At 39.7% G+C, this 18,649-nt stretch overlaps 3 protein-coding genes across 4 annotated transcripts; 2 read left to right on the forward strand and 1 right to left on the reverse strand.

Moving 5' to 3' along the window:
• Positions 1-247: 247 nt before the first annotated feature.
• On the reverse strand, positions 248-2,799 carry chmp3 (charged multivesicular body protein 3). 2 transcript variants are annotated; one of them, XM_020713391.1, is made up of 6 exons: positions 2,749-2,799; positions 1,553-1,613; positions 1,036-1,215; positions 784-905; positions 567-681; positions 248-447 (listed from the first exon to the last, which is right to left on the reverse strand). In XM_020713391.1, exons 1-6 carry the CDS (start codon positions 2,782-2,784, stop codon positions 308-310), a joined length of 654 nt encoding a protein of 217 aa, XP_020569050.1. In that variant the 5' UTR covers positions 2,785-2,799; the 3' UTR covers positions 248-307. The 2 variants fall into 2 exon arrangements, with proteins under 2 accessions (XP_020569050.1, XP_004082340.1); XM_004082292.3 differs by lacking the exon at positions 2,749-2,799 and adding an exon at positions 2,018-2,173.
• A 107-nt stretch (positions 2,800-2,906) lies between these two features.
• On the forward strand, positions 2,907-11,129 carry hspa4l (heat shock protein family A (Hsp70) member 4 like). The gene is made up of 19 exons (XM_004082293.3): positions 2,907-3,283; positions 4,141-4,198; positions 4,911-5,051; positions 5,205-5,327; positions 5,423-5,522; positions 5,609-5,742; positions 5,811-6,055; positions 6,132-6,208; positions 6,293-6,444; positions 6,557-6,663; positions 6,887-7,020; positions 7,096-7,292; positions 8,060-8,134; positions 8,853-8,996; positions 9,366-9,491; positions 9,590-9,697; positions 9,786-9,905; positions 10,291-10,452; positions 10,532-11,129. The coding sequence occupies exons 1-19, from the start codon at positions 3,177-3,179 to the stop codon at positions 10,718-10,720; spliced, it is 2,499 nt and encodes an 832-aa protein (XP_004082341.1). The 5' UTR covers positions 2,907-3,176; the 3' UTR covers positions 10,721-11,129.
• Positions 11,130-11,955: 826 nt separating this feature from the next.
• Positions 11,956-17,976, forward strand: plk4 (polo like kinase 4). The gene is made up of 15 exons (XM_011490360.3): positions 11,956-12,150; positions 12,852-12,947; positions 13,202-13,297; positions 13,558-13,672; positions 13,772-14,738; positions 14,812-14,900; positions 15,646-15,965; positions 16,048-16,152; positions 16,260-16,362; positions 16,443-16,592; positions 16,683-16,911; positions 16,995-17,088; positions 17,225-17,362; positions 17,449-17,555; positions 17,644-17,976. The coding sequence occupies exons 1-15, from the start codon at positions 12,121-12,123 to the stop codon at positions 17,756-17,758; spliced, it is 2,754 nt and encodes a 917-aa protein (XP_011488662.1). The 5' UTR covers positions 11,956-12,120; the 3' UTR covers positions 17,759-17,976.
• The last annotated feature ends 673 nt before the right edge of the window (positions 17,977-18,649 follow it).

Genomic DNA, 18,649 nt, shown 5'->3' on the forward strand with positions numbered 1-18,649 from the left:
ATCCATTCCATGACTTAAGAGTAAAGAAGTAATCCATCTCTTTAGGCACAACAGTCTATTTATACTAACATTATGTACATGCTCCACGACCTTTAGAATCACTCTGAAATATCCTATAACTATACACATTAAGAAGCAATACCACCTTGCGTTGTGTGCCATCAAAAAAAAAAAAAAGGTTGACTATTATAGCACACTGTCAAACCCAAATGATTATGTTGAAGTATAGTATGACACAGAGACAACCTCGCAAAAAAAATTGTCTTTATCCAACAGCCAACTGAAAAAACTGGAGCTGCAGTTCACCTTAGCTCCTCAAAGCTGCCAATCTGGATTGCATCGCTTCAATGTCCTCCTCCGACTCTTCGTCTGATGCTGCAGCTGCTCCTTGAGGCTGCAATTCTGGCAGGGCATCTGTGACTTTATTTGGTGCTTTGCCAAGAGCTCCTAACAGAGCAAACACAAGGGTTTAGTAATGTTAAATATTTGATTTAGACCTAAATGATTAAAAAAGAATTCGGTTGGGTTAGTAAATACTTATTTATAACACATTTAAATATTCTTACCTGCTGTGAGGTCAAAGAGGATCTTGTCAACTTCCTCCTCTGCTGCTTCCTCCATTTCTTCCCCATCTTCCATACTCTCAAATGTGTCTTCCAGCATTTCTTCAATAATGCCAGCCTGAAAAATCAATCAGTGTTGATTTTGCATTAGCTTGTTTAGAGCAAATTATGGTAGATGGTTAGTAACAACATTCAATATTTAGTGGTGCATCACACTGACCTTCATCATCTCCTTTGATAGCTCTCTCATGGTGGCCTGGATCTCAGGGATCTTGACTAGACTCTGCATGGCTTTCATGACCTCTGTGCTCTTCTGCAGAGAACCAGCTACACGCACCACAGCTAAAAACAGAAGGACATATTTTCTTACCGAGACAATGCAGTTCAAAATAGTTTGATGATTGAAAAGTTCCATTAGTTACATCAATCCCTCTATATCCAATGATCCAGCTTGCAGTCATTGCATACTCACACAGCTGATTCCTCATGCTTAGAAGCACGGAATTCATTTGAGCTTTAGAAGCATAGAGTTTTGATATAGCCCTCTTTGACTGAATCATCTCTTTGGCAAGGATCACACAGACATCTTTCTGGCCCTTTTTGGCAGCATCTTTAATGGATCGTTTCACCTTTTCTTCTTCTCTTTGAATATCTTAAGACACAAAATATAGGGGAAAACACAAAAAGTTATTTATCCTATTATCGTTAAACATTATTATTGATAACTGAAGCCTTTTACATTATGTAAATGTCTATTTGTTTATAGTTTACATTTTTCATATAGAGTATATATAAATATAGAAACACAAATGTAATGATATGCATAAACTCCAATCACTTTGAATATGCTTTGTGGTAAACATTTTATTTCCCACTATTAGGGTGAAATTGTAAAGTCAAGACTAATTTTGACAAATACTTGGAAATTATTACCAGGATTATTTTTCATCAATTTACCAAAGCCAAATGTCAAAAAGAAAATCTCTTACCTCTGATTTGTCTGTCAATCACTCTCATTTCCTTCCTAATTTTCTGAGACCATTCATTGACCTGAAAAAACACGTTTTTATTTTTACAGAATTTTATTTTTTTAAACAGTTTTGTTTTCAGCGTATCACAAAAATGACGCAGGCCCGACTTGTCTGACTGCCCAAAGGACGGGTTTGTTTACATTCACGAGACAAGACAAAGTTAGCTTATGTGCGAACTGGCTCCACTATAAAAAGTAAACAGGAGTTAGACCTTAGGAAAAATTATAAACAATAAATTCAAAGGACTTATTTGTCGTTGTCAACTACTGTTATGCCCGTTTTTGAGGATAACCAATGCCAGGCCAACGGTGGCTCAACTGACTGCTAACATTAGCGAGGCAGGCTAACACATTTGATTTTCATTTATTTCGAAGAAAAGTCAAACAACAGGCAGTTCTACTGCCCCCACAATATTATACTCACCAAATCTTTTGGTGGTTTATCTGGTGTTCTACCGAACAGTCCCATCTTAACTACCGAGATAAAAGCCAATCTAACCTAATCGACTAGAACTATTTAGCTAAGAAAGCTAGCTCATCCACCACTTCCGGTACCAGCAAAGGCAGGCTCTGTTTTTTTTAAACATGCTTTATTGAAAATAGAAGGAATTACAATGACACAAACTGTTATATTTTAAATAAAACAAGACTGAAAAGATATGTAAGTACAAAGTAAATACTCGGTAATATCTTTTCAGTCTTGTTATTATTTTTATTTATAGTTTTAAATACAGATTAAAAAAGTTAATACTTTAAACCCTTAAAAATAATAATTGTATCAGTTTAATTATACAATTCTTGTCAAATAAAAGCGTTTCATAGTATTATTTGTCATTTTTGTGTCATGAAGCTTGTATAAATTGCTGTAAATTAATTTATTTTCCTTTAAACCGTTTTCTTTGCTGTTTATGGTTAAAATAATAAAATAAATAAATAATCCCATTAAAAGGTTTAAGACTTTTACACATGTGAATGGATAGACATTTGTTTCTTATATAAAATGTACACGGCTTAAATAAATTGATCAAATAAATACATTAATAAATGGAACACTAAGGAGATGAAATAGTGTTTAAAAAATATGAGCATTAAGAGCACTTGTTTAAAAATATTTTTTCAAGTACGTAAAGAGAATAAATGAGTTCCAGTTCAAACCGTTCTTCTTGATAGTGACGTTTGTCGACGTTCCATGGGTTCTAGATTTTTCTTTTATTGATATGCTGCCAAACCAATCAATTTTCTAGAAGGGGCTGCGTTCCACCAATGACATGCATCGAGAGGCGGGGCTAAATAGCATCCCTACTGTCTTTGACGTTGGAGCCGCCCACCAGTCGGAGAATCCGCTCTGGACATCACCGCTGGTCGGGATTATACTGAATGAGTTTGCTATAAACGGCTTGATTTACATAAGAGGTAGTAATTCAGTCAGTGGAAACTCAGTTAGCATATATTTTCACAGAAGACACGCTCAGCCACAAATCGGAATAAGACCATTTTTGTTTTTTTCTGTTGTTTTTCGTTGTAGTTAGCCAAAAGAGGAATAACTTGCACGAAGATTAGAACGGGTTCAAATTAAGATCAGCATGTCAGTGGTTGGTATTGATGTGGGCTTTCAGAACTGTTACATCGCCGTTGCCAGGAGCGGTGGCATTGAAACCATTGCCAATGAGTACAGTGACAGATGCACACCGTAAGTATAAATATTGACAGACACCATCGCCCTCTGTGGTTCGGCTGCTAGGTTGTTACGCAATATTTGCGACGGAGGCGCACTCGCCGAGTTGCGTGATGCGCACGCAGCCAGCCCAGGATGCTAGCTGAGGGGGTCTCGTGTTTGTTGATTTAGCATCAGGAAAGTGTATAACATTTGACCTTTTAAATAATTTATTTCGATGGAAAAATGTTGATAATTTTTTATTTTATTAATAAGAATCTAATAATATCCTACATTTGGGAAAGTTAAGCAATTTAAAACAGAAACCATGGTTATTTTTCTTAAATAAATGTTACTTTATGTGACCATTCAGTAATCTATAAAGAAAAGAGACTTGTATGTCTGTATTGCAGCATTTATATAGCTGCACTTGTGTGTATGGTGCTTTTGAAAAAATAAAATGCAACCCTTCTAACAGCTTCAAGGACTCCTCACAAAGGTGGCACATTGAACTCAATGACTTTGGCTGGTTCTCCTGTCTTTCTGGAATTTACAGCAGAATCGTGCAAACAGAGATGTGCAGATCTGCTCAGCAAAGTGAAGTGGAGATATTTTTGTTCCAAGGTGAAACTAAGGAGTGCCTTATCACTGCCAGGAGGAAATAGATCGTTGCGTTCTGTGGGAGCAGAAACCTCGTTTTCTGTCAGCAGATACAGTATTTTCCTCTTTAAGCATCACCTGTTTGGGTTTTCATGTCATCATGTTAAAGGTGATCTGGTTTAATCTCACAGCCCTAGGTTGTGGTCTTTCCTTAAAGTCTTGTTATTTATCTAAATATTTTAGCTCCTGGAAGCCAAAACTGTCTCATGCAGTAATCTGTTGTGTTTCTTTAGGGCTTGTGTGTCTTTTGCCTCCAAAAATCGTATGATAGGAAATGCAGCCAAGAGTCAGGTAAATAATTGATTTTAAAAATATCATTAAAAAAAAAATCACATGACAGATTTAAAAAAAAAAAAGAAAAATTAAAGTCCCACTCCAATCAGCTTTTGGTCTATTGTAAAAGTGTTCCCAGTGTTCTTTTTTTTTAAAAATGCAGTTTTTATCAAAAATCAACAAACCTGTGTTGTTTATTTGGACATAGTTTCTCCAAAGCGGCAATTGTTAAACCTGCGCTCCTTTCCCATCATCCTTTTGTTGACACTCTCTTACACTAGCTTACAGCCCCTCAAAACCTCAACCTAAAATTAGAGGTGCAACAAAAATACTGAGCAATTTTGAAGCTATCCAGCTGTACAGTTTTGAGTCAGATGCCAGCTCGGGTGAGGGAAACAAAGACGTACCTGGATCTAGTCGTTTGCTAGTGAATGCATCAGAATGGATAGGAGCAGGGAGCTCGTGGTTCACCGATTGTAGTTTGTATACAACAACTACAAGCTTTTTGAAACTGTATTTGTTTCATCTGCTCCTGATTCACCTCAATTTGAATGAAGATAAACACAAAAATCCAGTTTTAATCTTAATTCTCTTTATACGTCCTCCATGAGAAAAATGCTACAAAAATAAAGTTATAAACACCAAAACCATCATTTTCGTTGGAGTGGGTCTTTAAAGTATATTCACTGCTTTTCCACTCAATTCTCTAAAATGTTCCTTGTTTTTGCAGATGATAACAAACTTCAAAAATACAGTGCATGGTTTTAAAAAGCTTCATGGCAGAGCGTTTGACGATGCATTTATCCTGGCTGAACAACCCAAGCTACCATACAGCTTACACAAGCTTCCCAATGGAAATGCTGGAATCAAGGTAAAGAAGTTTGTTCATATGTGTTCTATTGTCTTCCTTTCTGTCATCCGAGGTTTCTTTTAGCCATGCCCTCTGACCACAGTAACAGTCTGATGCACAAAGAAAAAAAAAGCAAAAACATGAACTTCAAGTTTTGTTGTGTGACTTTCGCAGGTGCGTTACTTGGATGCGGATAAAGTTTTTACAGTGGAGCAGATCACCGGGATGCTGCTTAGCAAGCTGAGGGAGACATCGCAGAGCGCCCTGAAGAAGCCGGTGGTGGACTGTGTCATCTCAGTGAGATTATGGACTCTGTTTCAGTGCTCGTCAGTGTTGTTCCACAAAAAATCTTTTGTGGAAACATGTTTGTTTGTTTTCTGGTGTTTCTACAGGTCCCAAGTTTTTTCACAGATGCAGAAAGGCGCTCAGTGTTTGACGCTACACAAATAGCTGGACTTAACTGTTTGCGACTGATAAACGATACCACAGCTGGTCAGTGTTTTGTTGTACAGTAATTTGGCTTAAATTGCCCAATTCTGTGATGAAAAATGAGAAAACACAGCATTTCATATGAACAGTGGCTCTGGCTTATGGGATCTACAAGCAAGACCTTCCTAATCCAGAGGAGAAACCGAGAAATGTTGTTTTCGTGGACATGGGACATTCATCGTTCCAGGTTTCCATCACTGCTTTCAACAAAGGCAAACTCAAGGTGAGCTTTTTGTCTCGCGCTGTTTTAACTGTGCTTATAGTGGGGAACTTAGTTGTCTATTTATTTAGGTTCTTGCCACAGCTTTTGACCCGTACCTGGGAGGGCGTAATTTCGATGAAGCACTAGTTGATTACTTCTGTGAGGAGTTCAAGACCAAGTACAAGCTTAACGTGAGGGACAACCCCCGAGCTTTGCTGCGGCTGCACCAGGAGTGTGAAAAACTGAAGAAACTCATGAGTGCCAACTCCTCCGACTTACCTCTGAACATAGAGTGCTTCATGAATGACATTGATGTTTCCAGCAGGATGAACAGGTACAATTCCTCCACTTTTGTCCTCTACAAATACATCCTTTCTAAGAAATCTGCAGTGATCATGTGTTATCCACAGGGCACAGTTTGAAGACATGTGTGCGCAGTATCTGATGAGGGTGGAGATGCCGCTAAAAACAGCTCTCGAACAATCAAGTATGCCCCCAGGCTTCACTGCGACATATTTTTGAATGCAATATAAAGGAATAGGCCGCTCGGTAATACGTGTACCTCTAACAGAGCTGAGCCGGGATGATGTTTATGCTGTGGAGTTAGTTGGAGGAGCCACAAGAATCCCAGCTGTCAAAGACAGGATTGCCAAGTATTTCTGTAAAGACATCAGCACCACACTCAACGCAGACGAAGCTGTCGCAAGAGGCTGCGCACTTCAGGTACGTCCTTTTTCTGACTATGTTACTTTATGTGCAATAACTTTAATTGTTTTATATTAAATAGATTCAGAGTGAGATGATTTTTTTGTGTTGTTTCTTTTTTTGCATGTAGTGCGCAATTTTGTCCCCGGCGTTTAAAGTCAGAGAGTTCTCCATCACTGACGTGGTTACTTTTCCCATCACCCTGCGCTGGAAGACACCAACAGAGGACGGACTGGGGTAAAGGAGAGAGTTTTGCTGTAAAAAACAAAAGTGAATTTCTGTATAAAAAAAATCCATCAGAAAAATGTAACCTTGGCGGGAAGTATTTCTGACTCTGACTCCTGAGGATGTCCTTAAAAACAGTGTAATGCTGATCTGTTTTGAAGATTCAGATTGTCCAGACTGTATTGACTTTTAAGGCCCTTACTTTGCACTTTCTTTTACTCTGCTTTTGCCCTAGTGAGTGTGAGGTGTTCGGTAAGAATCACAGTGCTCCGTTCTCTAAGGTGATCACCTTCCACAAGAAGGAACCTTTTGATCTTGAAGCCTTCTACAGCAACCCTCAAGAGCTACCGTACCCTGACCACAGGATAGGTAACCTCCTCACTCAAACAGAGAGGTAGATGTGCAGCGGTGGACGTGACTCAGCTCCTTCACTTTTGTTGTCAGGCTGCTTTTCGGTCCAGAATGTGGTTCCCCAGCCAGACGGTGACAGTTCCAAAGTCAAGGTCAAAGTACGGGTCAACATTCACGGCATCTTCAGCGTGTCCAGCGCATCTCTGATCGAAAAGCAGAAAGGAGAGGGGGAGGACATGCAAATTGACTCTGAGCCGATGGTGCAGAATGAGGGCAGAGCAGAGGAACAGGTGAGCTGGTCATTTCTGCTGCTGAGCTTGCTTTTGTGACATCCCTGTAAGTGCAGCAGTAAAGGAACTCATCGACTGTTTTAATGTAAGACTGGAAAGAAATGCTCCTGATTGGGAAAAACAGCAGCTTTAAAGATCCACTTTGATGACAATGCTATTGTTGGGGTTTTTAACATGTTCTTGTGGCATGTTAATCATGATGGAGAACATATATATAAAAAAATAAGCTTAAAGTTGCATTTTTGAGTATTTCTTTATTTAAGTCATTTGAGTGGAAAAAATGCAGTTTAAAAAAGAATGCTTTTTAAACGGCCCGGCCTGAACCAGAACATCAATGGGGGACCTTTCTGTGTGGAGTTTGCATGTTCTCCCCGTGCACGCGTGGGTTTTCTCTGGGGACTCTGGCTTCCTCCCACTGTCCAAAAACATACTTCATAGGTTAGTTGGTTAATCTAAATTGTCCCTAGTGCGTGGGTGTGTGATTGTGGACACTCTACCCTGCGACAGACTGGCGAACAGTCCAGGGTGCCCCCTGCCTTTGCCCACAAGTAGCCGGGATAGGCTCCGGCAGCCCAGTGACCCTGAAAGGGATTAAACGATAGAAGATGAATGAATGAATGAAAATGACTAATAAATACATATACTTAGAGAATCTGCTACTTTGATTATGGGCTTCTGATGTAGTTCCCTCAAAACTAAAGTATTAAAAAAATTGTTTCTGCAATTTATTTCAGTTTATTGAATAATTAGGAGTGCCTGTGTCTCAGACCAAAATGCAGGTGGATCCGGAAGGTCAAAACCAAGGTGACCAGCATAATGACGACAGCAGTTTCAACAGTAAGGTAAGTCAAACTATATTTTACCAATGCAATAAGGAAGTATTTCTACATGTAGCTCATAAACCAGTCCTTCTTCACCTGTTTGTGCTGACACTAGTATAGGAACTAGTCTTTCAGGCTCAAAGCGCAATAAAAAAACTTCTGTCTCTTACAGACTTTTATTTAATGTAAAGCTTCTGATTGATTTTATTTATTTTAGAACAAAGGTATAACAATAGTTAAACAAACTAAAAGCCAGTAACATGCTCCTGTGGCATTTTTCGACCATGGAGGACTTGTTTTATAAAAATTAAGCTCAAATTTGCATTTGTGAGTATTTCTTTATTCAAAATTGTTGTAAATCAGGAGCAGACAAAATGGTGTTTGGAAAAGATGGTACTTGTGACGTAGAAAATACACTAGGGGGGCCACAAGCTCCCTGCTCCAAGCTCCCAGCAACAGGGAGGCAAGAGGGGTCTGGATTGCTCTGTGCTAACGGTCCCACCCACAACCCAGAGGCAAATTTCTAATGAACTCCTGTCAATCTGCAGAAACTATGTCCTAGAGAGGAAAAAAAGGTTTTATGATTTTGGCTGAAAACAGTATAATCTTAATTAAGACACCACTGGGAACACTTTTAAAACAGATCAAAAGATGATTGGACTGGGACTCTGAGACCAAATAGCAACAAAAACTTTCTAACAGAAATCAGGAATAATTTCTGTTTTTGTCCAAAATGCAGGAGGGAGCTGCTGGGGAAAGTCAGGACCCAACAGCTGGAGGAAGCAAGCCAAAAGTCAAGGTGAAGAGTCTTGACCTTCCCATCATGTCCAGCAACATTCGACAGCTCGACACTGAGGTGCTAGCTAACTTTGTGGAAAGTGAGGTGAGTACTAGTGCCGGCCTTTGAAAATAACCGAGCCTTTAACATATTATAGAGTTTATGTCCCTTTGTCTTATTTCTTTTTTTTTTTCAAATCATCCAGTATAAGGACAGATCCTCTGGTTAAAACTGTAATTTCAGGGAGTAGATGCCTTGTTCAGGCTTTAGGGTACGTGTCCCGAATAAATTGGTGAAGATCCAGACAAAGCAGATGTTTTAATCTTATGATTACTATTTTAATATCAAAATTTAGACTTTGTTTTTTGGCGTTTATGGTTATTTAAAATCCTTTACATTAAATACCATTTATAAATGTTTTACTGTTATTGTTATCATTCACCTGATATATTTTTTTCTTTCTGCTTCTTTCAGCGTCAGATGATCAGTCAGGACAAACTGGTGAAAGAAGTGAACGATGCTAAAAATGCTGTGGAGGAATATGTATATGAGCTACGGGAAAAGCTCTGCGGGGTCTACCAAAAGTACATTAACGAGGAGGTAAATTTCAAATCCATCAGCTATTGTTGTCCCTATTTAATCAATACATTATGAGTGACAGAAGGGATTTATTAAAAAAAAATGTCTGTTCATTACAGGACAGTAACCGTCTGACACTAATGCTGGAAGATACAGAGAACTGGCTCTATGAGGATGGAGAAGATCAACCAAAACATGTCTATGAGGAAAAACTAGATGCACTTAAGGTTTGCCCACAAATAATGCAAACATTTTTTAATTAAATTATGGAAATTATTTAAAAAAAAAGCTACAATCTATGCCATTAATTTCCAGAGGTTGGGTCAGCCCATTCAAGAACGACATATTGAACATGAAGACAGACCTAAAGCCTTTGAAGAACTGGGAAAGAAACTGCAGCTCTACTTGAAATTTGTAGATTGTTACAGACAGAAGGTAAAAATAATCAAATGAAACATTTTTTTTATCATGCTAATATTGTTGTTTTCAACTATTTTACATAGAAAATTTCCTCCAATTTGTAATTTTCGAAGGTTTGTGCCCACAAATGATGTTAGTTTTAAGAGATGGCACATTTTTTTCTAATTTTTTTATTATGAAAGTGAAGCACAACTATAGATTTGCTGCTGTGCATGTAGTTTTATTAGTTTACTATAAGTCTGTGTTTTTATTGCTTTTAAAATGGATTAAAATGTCTTTGTTAGTTTAGATTTTGTTGTTTGCTTAAATTAAGTCATTGTTTTCTCTAAAGAGTGCACAGAGAGCACCCCACTTGCTGTCAAGCGTTAAATGGCTGATGGGTACTTTTATTTTCTTCCAGGATGAGCGTTTCGTGCATTTAAGTCCAGAAGAAATGAGCATCGTAGAGAAGTGTGTAAACGAAGGCATGGGATGGCTGAACAACAAAATGAATGCACAGAGCAAACTTGATATAACTCAAGACCCTGTTGTTAAAGTAGCAGACATCATCGCCAAAATCCAGGTAACCTGGAAACGGTTTAACCCAGACATTTTTTTACTTTTATCATATTTACTTTTTACTTTGTTGGTTTTGCCTGTAGGAGGTGGAGGATGTTTGTTATCCAGTCATCAACAAGCCAACGCCCAAAGTGGAAGAAACCTCTGCAGGGAATGAACAAAACGCTGAAGCTCATAACGGCCCAGCGCCCAAGCAAGCAGCCGAAGGGAAGGCCGATGCGAAGGGAAGCCACCAGACAAAGGCTGGCACGAAAGAAATGGAGGTGGAATGAGACTGATAGTAGAGAGGAAACTCCCAGCTACATCACACACTATGTAGAGGGTAGAAAAATGAGCATCCAGGACCATTTCCTGATCTTCTACATCCATTTAAGTGTGTGCATCCTTTCCCGTTGGGCTTCCCTGTTTGTAGTTTGTGTTTTCAGCCTTTCATCCTCATGTGTGATAGTGTTGTGCTTTACTCTCTTCAAGGTTGGAATTCTCAATAAAAAGGAAATAATGCTGCAGTTGACTCAATACCGACTGATGTAAACTTTCTTTTGTACATATGTACTCTGTGTGACTGTTAACTGTTGAATATTCTCATGAATTTCAATGCTAAGTATAACAATCGATGATTATAAACTCATATGAGAGAAATGTTTGAATATATGTGCATTAATTAAAAAAGAGACATTAGTATATATGTATTTGTATTCAATGAGAACCATATTTGTCTGGAAACTGTACATTTTATTTTAGTAAGTTAAAGAAACAGCATAGTTGTTTACACATAGACGGTCGAAATTTAAATGCCGAACCCTACATTTCCATAAGTTTTTGGTTGGTTATTTAATTAAGATTTTGTTTTCTTCCATTTTTCCAAGTTTAAGTTTGGGATGAGAAGATGGAGAAATAAAAATTTAATAAAGGAAAGATTCTCAAGTCCATTATTATTTAACGTATTTAGACAAACAACAGTAATTATGATGTGAGCAACCTTTAGTGAAATAGGAAACAGAGGAATTTAGCAAGTATAAAATAAACCTTATATATGTACCGGTTTTTAAAGTGATGTATTGGTTCAAATTTAGAATTGTAGAGATAAAAGCAATGTTTTAAACACAGAGATGGACATTTCATATTGTGTCTTGAAGTTAGTTTTTTATTTATTTTTAAAGTCATAAAAATTAACTTGAACCTAATGAATTTTGAATTAATGTTTAAAACTGTTTTGTAGAAAAACTGCATTTGAAAAGAAATACTTCTTAAAGTAAATGTGTGTAGGTTACATTTAAATAGTTATTCAAATTTTAGAAATATGTAAAATATATTATTTTTGTATTAAAAATGTGAAAGTTAAATCTTACAATTATTTTGTTTGCCGAGCTTTATATTTTCGTAAAGTCAAAGGAAAGCATTCAGTGTCGGGAGAAACAAAACAATGGAAATCAGTCAGTGCGGGCTCTTTAAACAGGGGCGTGGCTAACACTGTTGTTGTCAAGTGACGTATACAGCGACGTAAGGACGTAGTAACGGGCGGATATTTTCAAAATGGAAGAGTTGGCAAAATTTTGGAGGGGAACTGGAAATCCACGATTTTGGACTCTTTAAGGACTTCTTTGACGAGTTTCGATGTACTCTGGTGGTCGAAAAAGAACATTTCAGACCCGCGCGGCTACAAACCGGCACGATGAGTCTTTCTATCGGCGATAAAATCGAGGTGAGCCTCTTTGTTGTTAAGCTAACGCCCACAGGTTAGCAATGAGGCAGAGTGGCGGTCGCACTGTTTAGGAGAACATTTGTTTAAAAAAAAAAACACTTTTGCTAATTAGCAAGTTTTAACTGGATAAATTACTACAAAGTCAAGCAATTTGGTTAAGCTTGATAATTTGATCAAATATTTGATTTTTTTCATAACTTAAAAAAAAATTGTATTAAAATTATGATTGTTTTGTTTGATATTGGTCTCTATTTCCCCCTGATCCATCTCTGGGGAGGGGAGGGGGGTGCTCTCCCGGGACAGCAGTGCATCAGTTAGGTAAACCAACATCATGCTGCTTAGTAACGATCACCAAACGTCCTCCAGCGGGAAGAAAGCCGGGATAATGATAGGTTTTGGTTGGCCCTCATACGGCGTCAGGTGTTGGTGGCTTCTTGTTTGACAGTTGGGTGTTTGGATCTCACTGCTTGGTGAAGTCAGTCAGTGTTCAGAGTGAGATCTGCCTTGAACATTCAGCATGTCGTTAGTCAGAGGAACTATCCACAACATTTTTTTAAATCTGTCTCCTGATTGTCTCCTGAGAGCCATCCAAAATGATGCTGAGGGGAATAGAATTCAGGTGTTTAAAACCTAAAAATCTGATTGTGTTTTTTTAATGTATGGTTTACTGATGATGCTTTCTTTCCTTTCTGTGCATGCAGGATTTTAGGGTCCTCACCCTTCTGGGCAAAGGCTCCTTTGCATGTGTTTATCGGGCAAAATCAGTCAAGACTGGGCTTGAGGTTGCCATCAAAACGGTAAGACCCTTTATGTCTGTTTCTGGTAAACTATCGTACCGTTAAGCATCAGTTGAAGCCGTTGAAGTGCTAATTAGAACTTTGGGATTATTACACCTTGTTGCCTCCCTTGGGTCTTCATTTGGCTCTGCACAATTGCCTTGTGGTCGGTTGTCCTTCTGTCTGATGGACTCGTTATCAGCCTGCAAACCAAGCCACTTTGTGGAAAGGCAGAGTGGCAGGTGGGTAATTGTTCCTGTTGTTCCCGTCGGCAGATTGACAAGAAAGCAATGCAGAAAGCTGGCATGGTCCAGCGTGTGTCCAATGAGGTGGAGATCCACTGCAGACTCAAACACCCCTCCGTACTTGAGGTAACGCCGCTGCAGAAGTGCAATTTATGAAACTCTTTTAAATTATAAATGAAATATGAAATTGAATAATTCAGTATGGTAATCCAGTTATATTTTCTAATTGTTGGTCATCAGCAGCTTGGCTAAGCTTCACAATAAAACCTAACTTTATTAGTAGCCTCTTTTAGCCCTAATTGTTTTGTTTTTCTTGCACATCTTACGGTAAATATATACTTCAATGTTGTCTATACACTCATCATATTTTATGTTGTTCTTTAAAGCTCTACAATTATTTTGAAGACAGCAACTATGTCTATTTGGTATTGGAGATGTGCCACAACGGCGAGATGAGTCGGTACCTCAAAGAGCGAAAGAAGCCTTTCTCTGAGGATGAAGGTCAGACTGAAGTTTTTCTTTATGTGAAAAATAATTTTAAAAGATACTCATTTATAAAACTGCTGCTTACTTTGTGAAAATAATCTTTTTGCTTCACAGCGAGACATTTCATGCACCAAATCGTGAAGGGAATGCTGTATTTGCATACTCACGGCATCTTACACAGAGATCTGACCTTGTCCAACCTTCTGCTGACCAGCAACATGAACATTAAGATAGCGGATTTTGGCTTGGCCACTCAGCTCAAACTGCCACATGAGAAGCACTTCACTATGTGTGGGACTCCCAACTACATTTCCCCAGAGGTTGCCACCCGAAGCGCCCACGGCCTGGAGTCAGACGTCTGGTCTTTGGGGTGTATGTTCTTCGCGTTCCTGATGGGGCGCCCTCCCTTTGACACGGACACGGTGAAGCACACCTTGTCTAAAGTTGTTCTCGGGGATTATGAGATGCCCACTCATGTCTCTGTTGAGGCTCAGGATTTGATTGATCAGTTGCTGCAGAAAGACCCCGCCCACAGGCCCAGCCTGTCAGCAGTACTGGACCATCCGTTCATGACCAAGAGCCTGCTGGTCAGGACCAAAGAGCTGGGAGTGGGAGATGAAGGGTCCATAGACAGTGGCATCGCCACCATCTCCACAGCCTCTACTTCCACCAGCAGCGGCACACGTCTCCAGAGGCGAACCAAACACATGATTGCGTCGACTCTTCCGAATCGCATGGCGCCCATCCCGAGTCTTGCCCGCCAACCAAACGTCTTAGAGGGGGGAGACGAGTGGCATCAACAACACTCCCTGGACACATTTCACAGAGAAGGCAGGAGCAGGACAGCTCACGGCGGAAACGCTGCTCAGCCACACTCTCGCTTCCTCAGGAGGGCACACTCGTCAGAGCGCTGCGGTCCTGCTGCACTTGGACAGAGGTCGTCCCAGGCTGAGCTGGAGAGGTGGAGTTCAGAGGGGACTCTGGCTGTTGTCGGGAGCCAAATGTTCCCCATGAACTGCTCTCAGCATCCGCATTCAGAGCATGGCCGGCACTCGTCACCTCCTGTCAAACAATCAGCAAGGTAAGAACCAGCTTCCAAACATTTTTAAAAATAACAATCTCTATTATAATAATGATCTCACTTTGTGTTTCAGTTTTAGGTATTTATCAACAGAGATGGCACATCAACCAAACTTACAGTTTCAGGATCTAGACGGGGTTTCCAACTGGCTCAGCAATGAAGGTAAACTTAGCATTAAATTGATCAGTGTTTTACTTTACACACCAGTGGTGTGTGAATGTGTATGAATGTCCCGGTAATGTTCAGAGGGGCCGTAGGCGCAAACTGGCAGCCACGCCTCTGTCGGTCTGTCCCAGGGCAGCTGTGGCTACATCAGTAGTTACCATCACCAAGTATGAGTGAGGAGTGAATGAATAATAGAGATACACTGTAAGTGCTTTGAGCAACAAGAAAAAGCGCAGATAAATCTACCGTAATCCATTATTATTATTATTTTTATTTTAATTAATTACTTGAAAATGCTACTTTTTAGACCAACTTTGTCAGATTTTAAGGGTTTGGACGAATGTAATTACCAAAATGAAACAATCTCACCAAACTAACTTAAAAGACCCACTCCAATCATCTTTTGCTCTACTTTGAAAGCGTTCCCAAGGGTCTTTTAATTATGATGATGCTGTTTTTAGCAAGAAGAAAAAAACGGTCATTTTCTAGGACAGTTTCTGCAGAGCGGCAGTAGTTCATTCGAAATTTACGTCTGAGTTGTGAGCGGGGGTGATGGCGTGGAGTAACCTGTCCCCATGTCCCATCATCCATCTGTTTATGCGCTCTTCAGCTAGCTTCCACCCCCTTACAACCTAAAAAAAAAACACCAAAGCACCATTTTTATTGGAGTGGGTCTTTAAGGCTGATGGAAAATTTGCTGTTTTTGTTGATATGTTTCCTGAATCTGTTTTTTCTCTGTCAGGTTCTGGGCCAAGGCCCACAGAGAACAGCACCCACAGCAGCAGTGGCAGCTTTCACAGCAGCACAGGAGCTCTAGGGGTCCACAACTCCTGGACAGACAAACCTGGGAGCCGGGGTGTTCACTCTCTCCATAGCCAGCACTCCGACTCATACAGGGAGAACACACCCGAAGCAGAGTACCGCCTGTCAAAAGGAGGGGATCTAAAGCTTTCTTTAGCCAAACCCAGTTCAGACAAGCAGAAGAAAACCCTGAGAGATGTAGTCCCACCTCTGTGTGCAGCCAGACTGAAACCTATCAGGCAGAAGACCAAAAACGCAGTTGTAAGATGTTGCACATTTATAAATGTTTCTGTTTGAGCTGTGCAGTGGCTCGGTCATGTCTAATTTGGATTTATCTGTTCAGGTGAGCATACTGGACACAGGAGAAGTGTGCATGGAGTTGGTAAAATGCCAAAACGGGCAAGAAAGGGTGAAGGAAGTTCTACGGATTTCCTGTGATGGAACAATGGTGAATATCAATTTATTCTTTTTTTATTTTTTTTTATTTTTTTTACTTGATCAAATCTTTGCTGTAATTTAAAGCTGCTTGTCCTTAAAACTATATTTAATACTTAGGTAACAATATATCAGCCTAATGGAGGAAAAGGGTTTCCTGTGCTGGATTGTCCTCCTGCTGCTCCGGAGGATATTCTCATCTGCAGCTATGAGGATCTTCCAGGTATTCATTTGGACACATCACCTCAGTTATCATTATATAACCTGACATTTTTGCTTGATGGATTCCTTTTTTTCTTCCAGAGAAATACTGGAAAAAATACCAGTATGCTTCCAAATTTGTGCAGCTTGTGAAATCCAAAACTCCTAAAGTGACCCTTTACACCAAGTTTGCAAAAGTCATGCTGATGGAAAACTCGCCCAACGCTGACCTCGAAGTTTGCTTTTATGACGGTGAGATTCAGAGGTTCGGGATGACTGTTCATTGTTCCCACCTGTCCTGCCTTTCCAACCTAACCATACCTGATGGTTGTTTTTGCACAGGTGCAAAGACCCACAAGACACCGGAACTTATACGAGTCGTGGAGAAGAGCGGAAAGTCGTACACCGTGAAAGGAGACGTGGGGCTGGGCGGCCTGAGTCCGGAGAGCAGGTTGTACGTCGAGCTGTCCGACGAGGGTCACAGCATGTGTCTGTCACTAGAGGCCGCCATTACGGCAGAGGAGCAACGGAGCAACAAAAAAGTTCCTTTTTTCCCCATAACTATCGGCAGGTAAGAGGTTAAATGGTGATTTTTTTTTCATAAGCATTCAGAATGAATTTTCACTTTACATGCTTCATCTGTTTGCTTCACAGGAGACCTGTCACCTCAGATGCCCCCTGTTTGCCTTTGCAGCAGATGCTCCGCAATACAGCTTCACCTCCAAAATCCACACAAATCACTCCTTCTGTAAGTGTCTCTGCAAAGTCTTACAGTTTTCATTTTAGAAAGTACGATAGCTGCAGCAAAACTCCTCAACGGCGTCCCTCAATTTTGCCTGCATTCAGTCGATATTTGAATTTGGTCTCCTACTATTTTTCTCCAGATGATTTCCTACGATGGGTCTGATTTCACCACAGCAAGCATGAGTAGAAAATGCTCTCCGGTGCGGCAGGACCTGGTTCAGAGTTCAGGGAAGGTGCTGAAATCAATATTTGTGCCCAACGTTGGGTGGGCTTCCCAGGTATATGACGAGTAAACAGTATTTTCTTGTTGATGAACGAAGTCCTTTAGTGACTAAACAGCTGGATGTGTTTTTTGTCGGTGAAGCTGACGAGCGGAGAGGTGTGGGTGCAGTTCAACGACGGCTCTCAGCTTGTGGTTCAGGCGGGAGTTTCCTGCATTACTTACACTTCTCCGGATGGGAGGATCACCAGGTGTGAGACTGATTTATACTATCTTATTATTTGTAAGAAATACAACACATAATCGCCTCTGCCTCATGAACAAAATGTTCTTTTGTAGGTATAAAGAGAATGAAAAGCTACCAGAAAACGTCAAGGAAAAGCTGCACTGTCTCTCGACTATTCTCGGACTGCTGGCAAACCCGTCCACACTGCATCAACACTCAGAGCATTAGAAACTTTTAAAAACTGGTGCTTTGTAAATATGCCTGCTTGTTTTTACATGTACAGAAGATTAAGATTATGAAAAGATAGATTTTATTTTACTACCTGACTTTGTTGTATAGTGTCTAAAATAGCCCTATTTTTGTTTTTTAACGTCTCTATATTCATGTACTGTGTGACTGATGGCTGAAGCAATAAATGTGTGGAGGCTGTGTGGGAAATTACTGCACACCGGTTTGCAGGCTTCTCTTTACTTTCATATATTCATTTTATATTAATATATAACATATTAAAGAGTTAAGAGCAAACTTATTATTTCAATCAACCTGTGTTTATAAATACACCTTTGCATTTTCTTTACTGGCATAAGGACTTGGTGCAGAAAAGCCTGCCCCTTGTGGTTTTTGTGTGTCATCAGAAAAAAATACACCGTAACCCTTGTTCTATCTTAGATGACCCCACCCTTACATTGACGTGTTACTCCTACCATGATAAAGGTGGAAAGATTTCATGTAATCCATGGACACCAGTGAAGATCACAAATCATTGAAAAAAGGTTCAGCGCACTGTCTAGTGGGTCTAGATGACCCAACTCCCAATGTTAAAGTGCCTAGGATAGCACAAGGGTTAAAGAAAATGACTGCAGTGTTCATAGATCAGTTTTGTTCTTTATTCAAATCTGTTAGTTTTTGTACAAATGATTTTTAAATTAACACATGATCCCAACCAAAAATATTTTAAAATTTGTTTTTCCATAGAGATTTGGATAGAAAAAAATTCAAAAGTAAGTTTATTTTGCTGTGAAGCAGCTCAATATTCCGGGTAAAGTTAAAAGCATTTTATCTTTTTTTCTTAAAAACAAATGTTAAACATATCCCACAAGAGCAATAAATGAGGTCGAG

Source organism: Oryzias latipes, chromosome 22, assembly GCF_002234675.1.
Source record: "Oryzias latipes chromosome 22, ASM223467v1".
In the NCBI taxonomy this organism is placed as follows: domain Eukaryota; kingdom Metazoa; phylum Chordata; class Actinopteri; order Beloniformes; family Adrianichthyidae; genus Oryzias; species Oryzias latipes.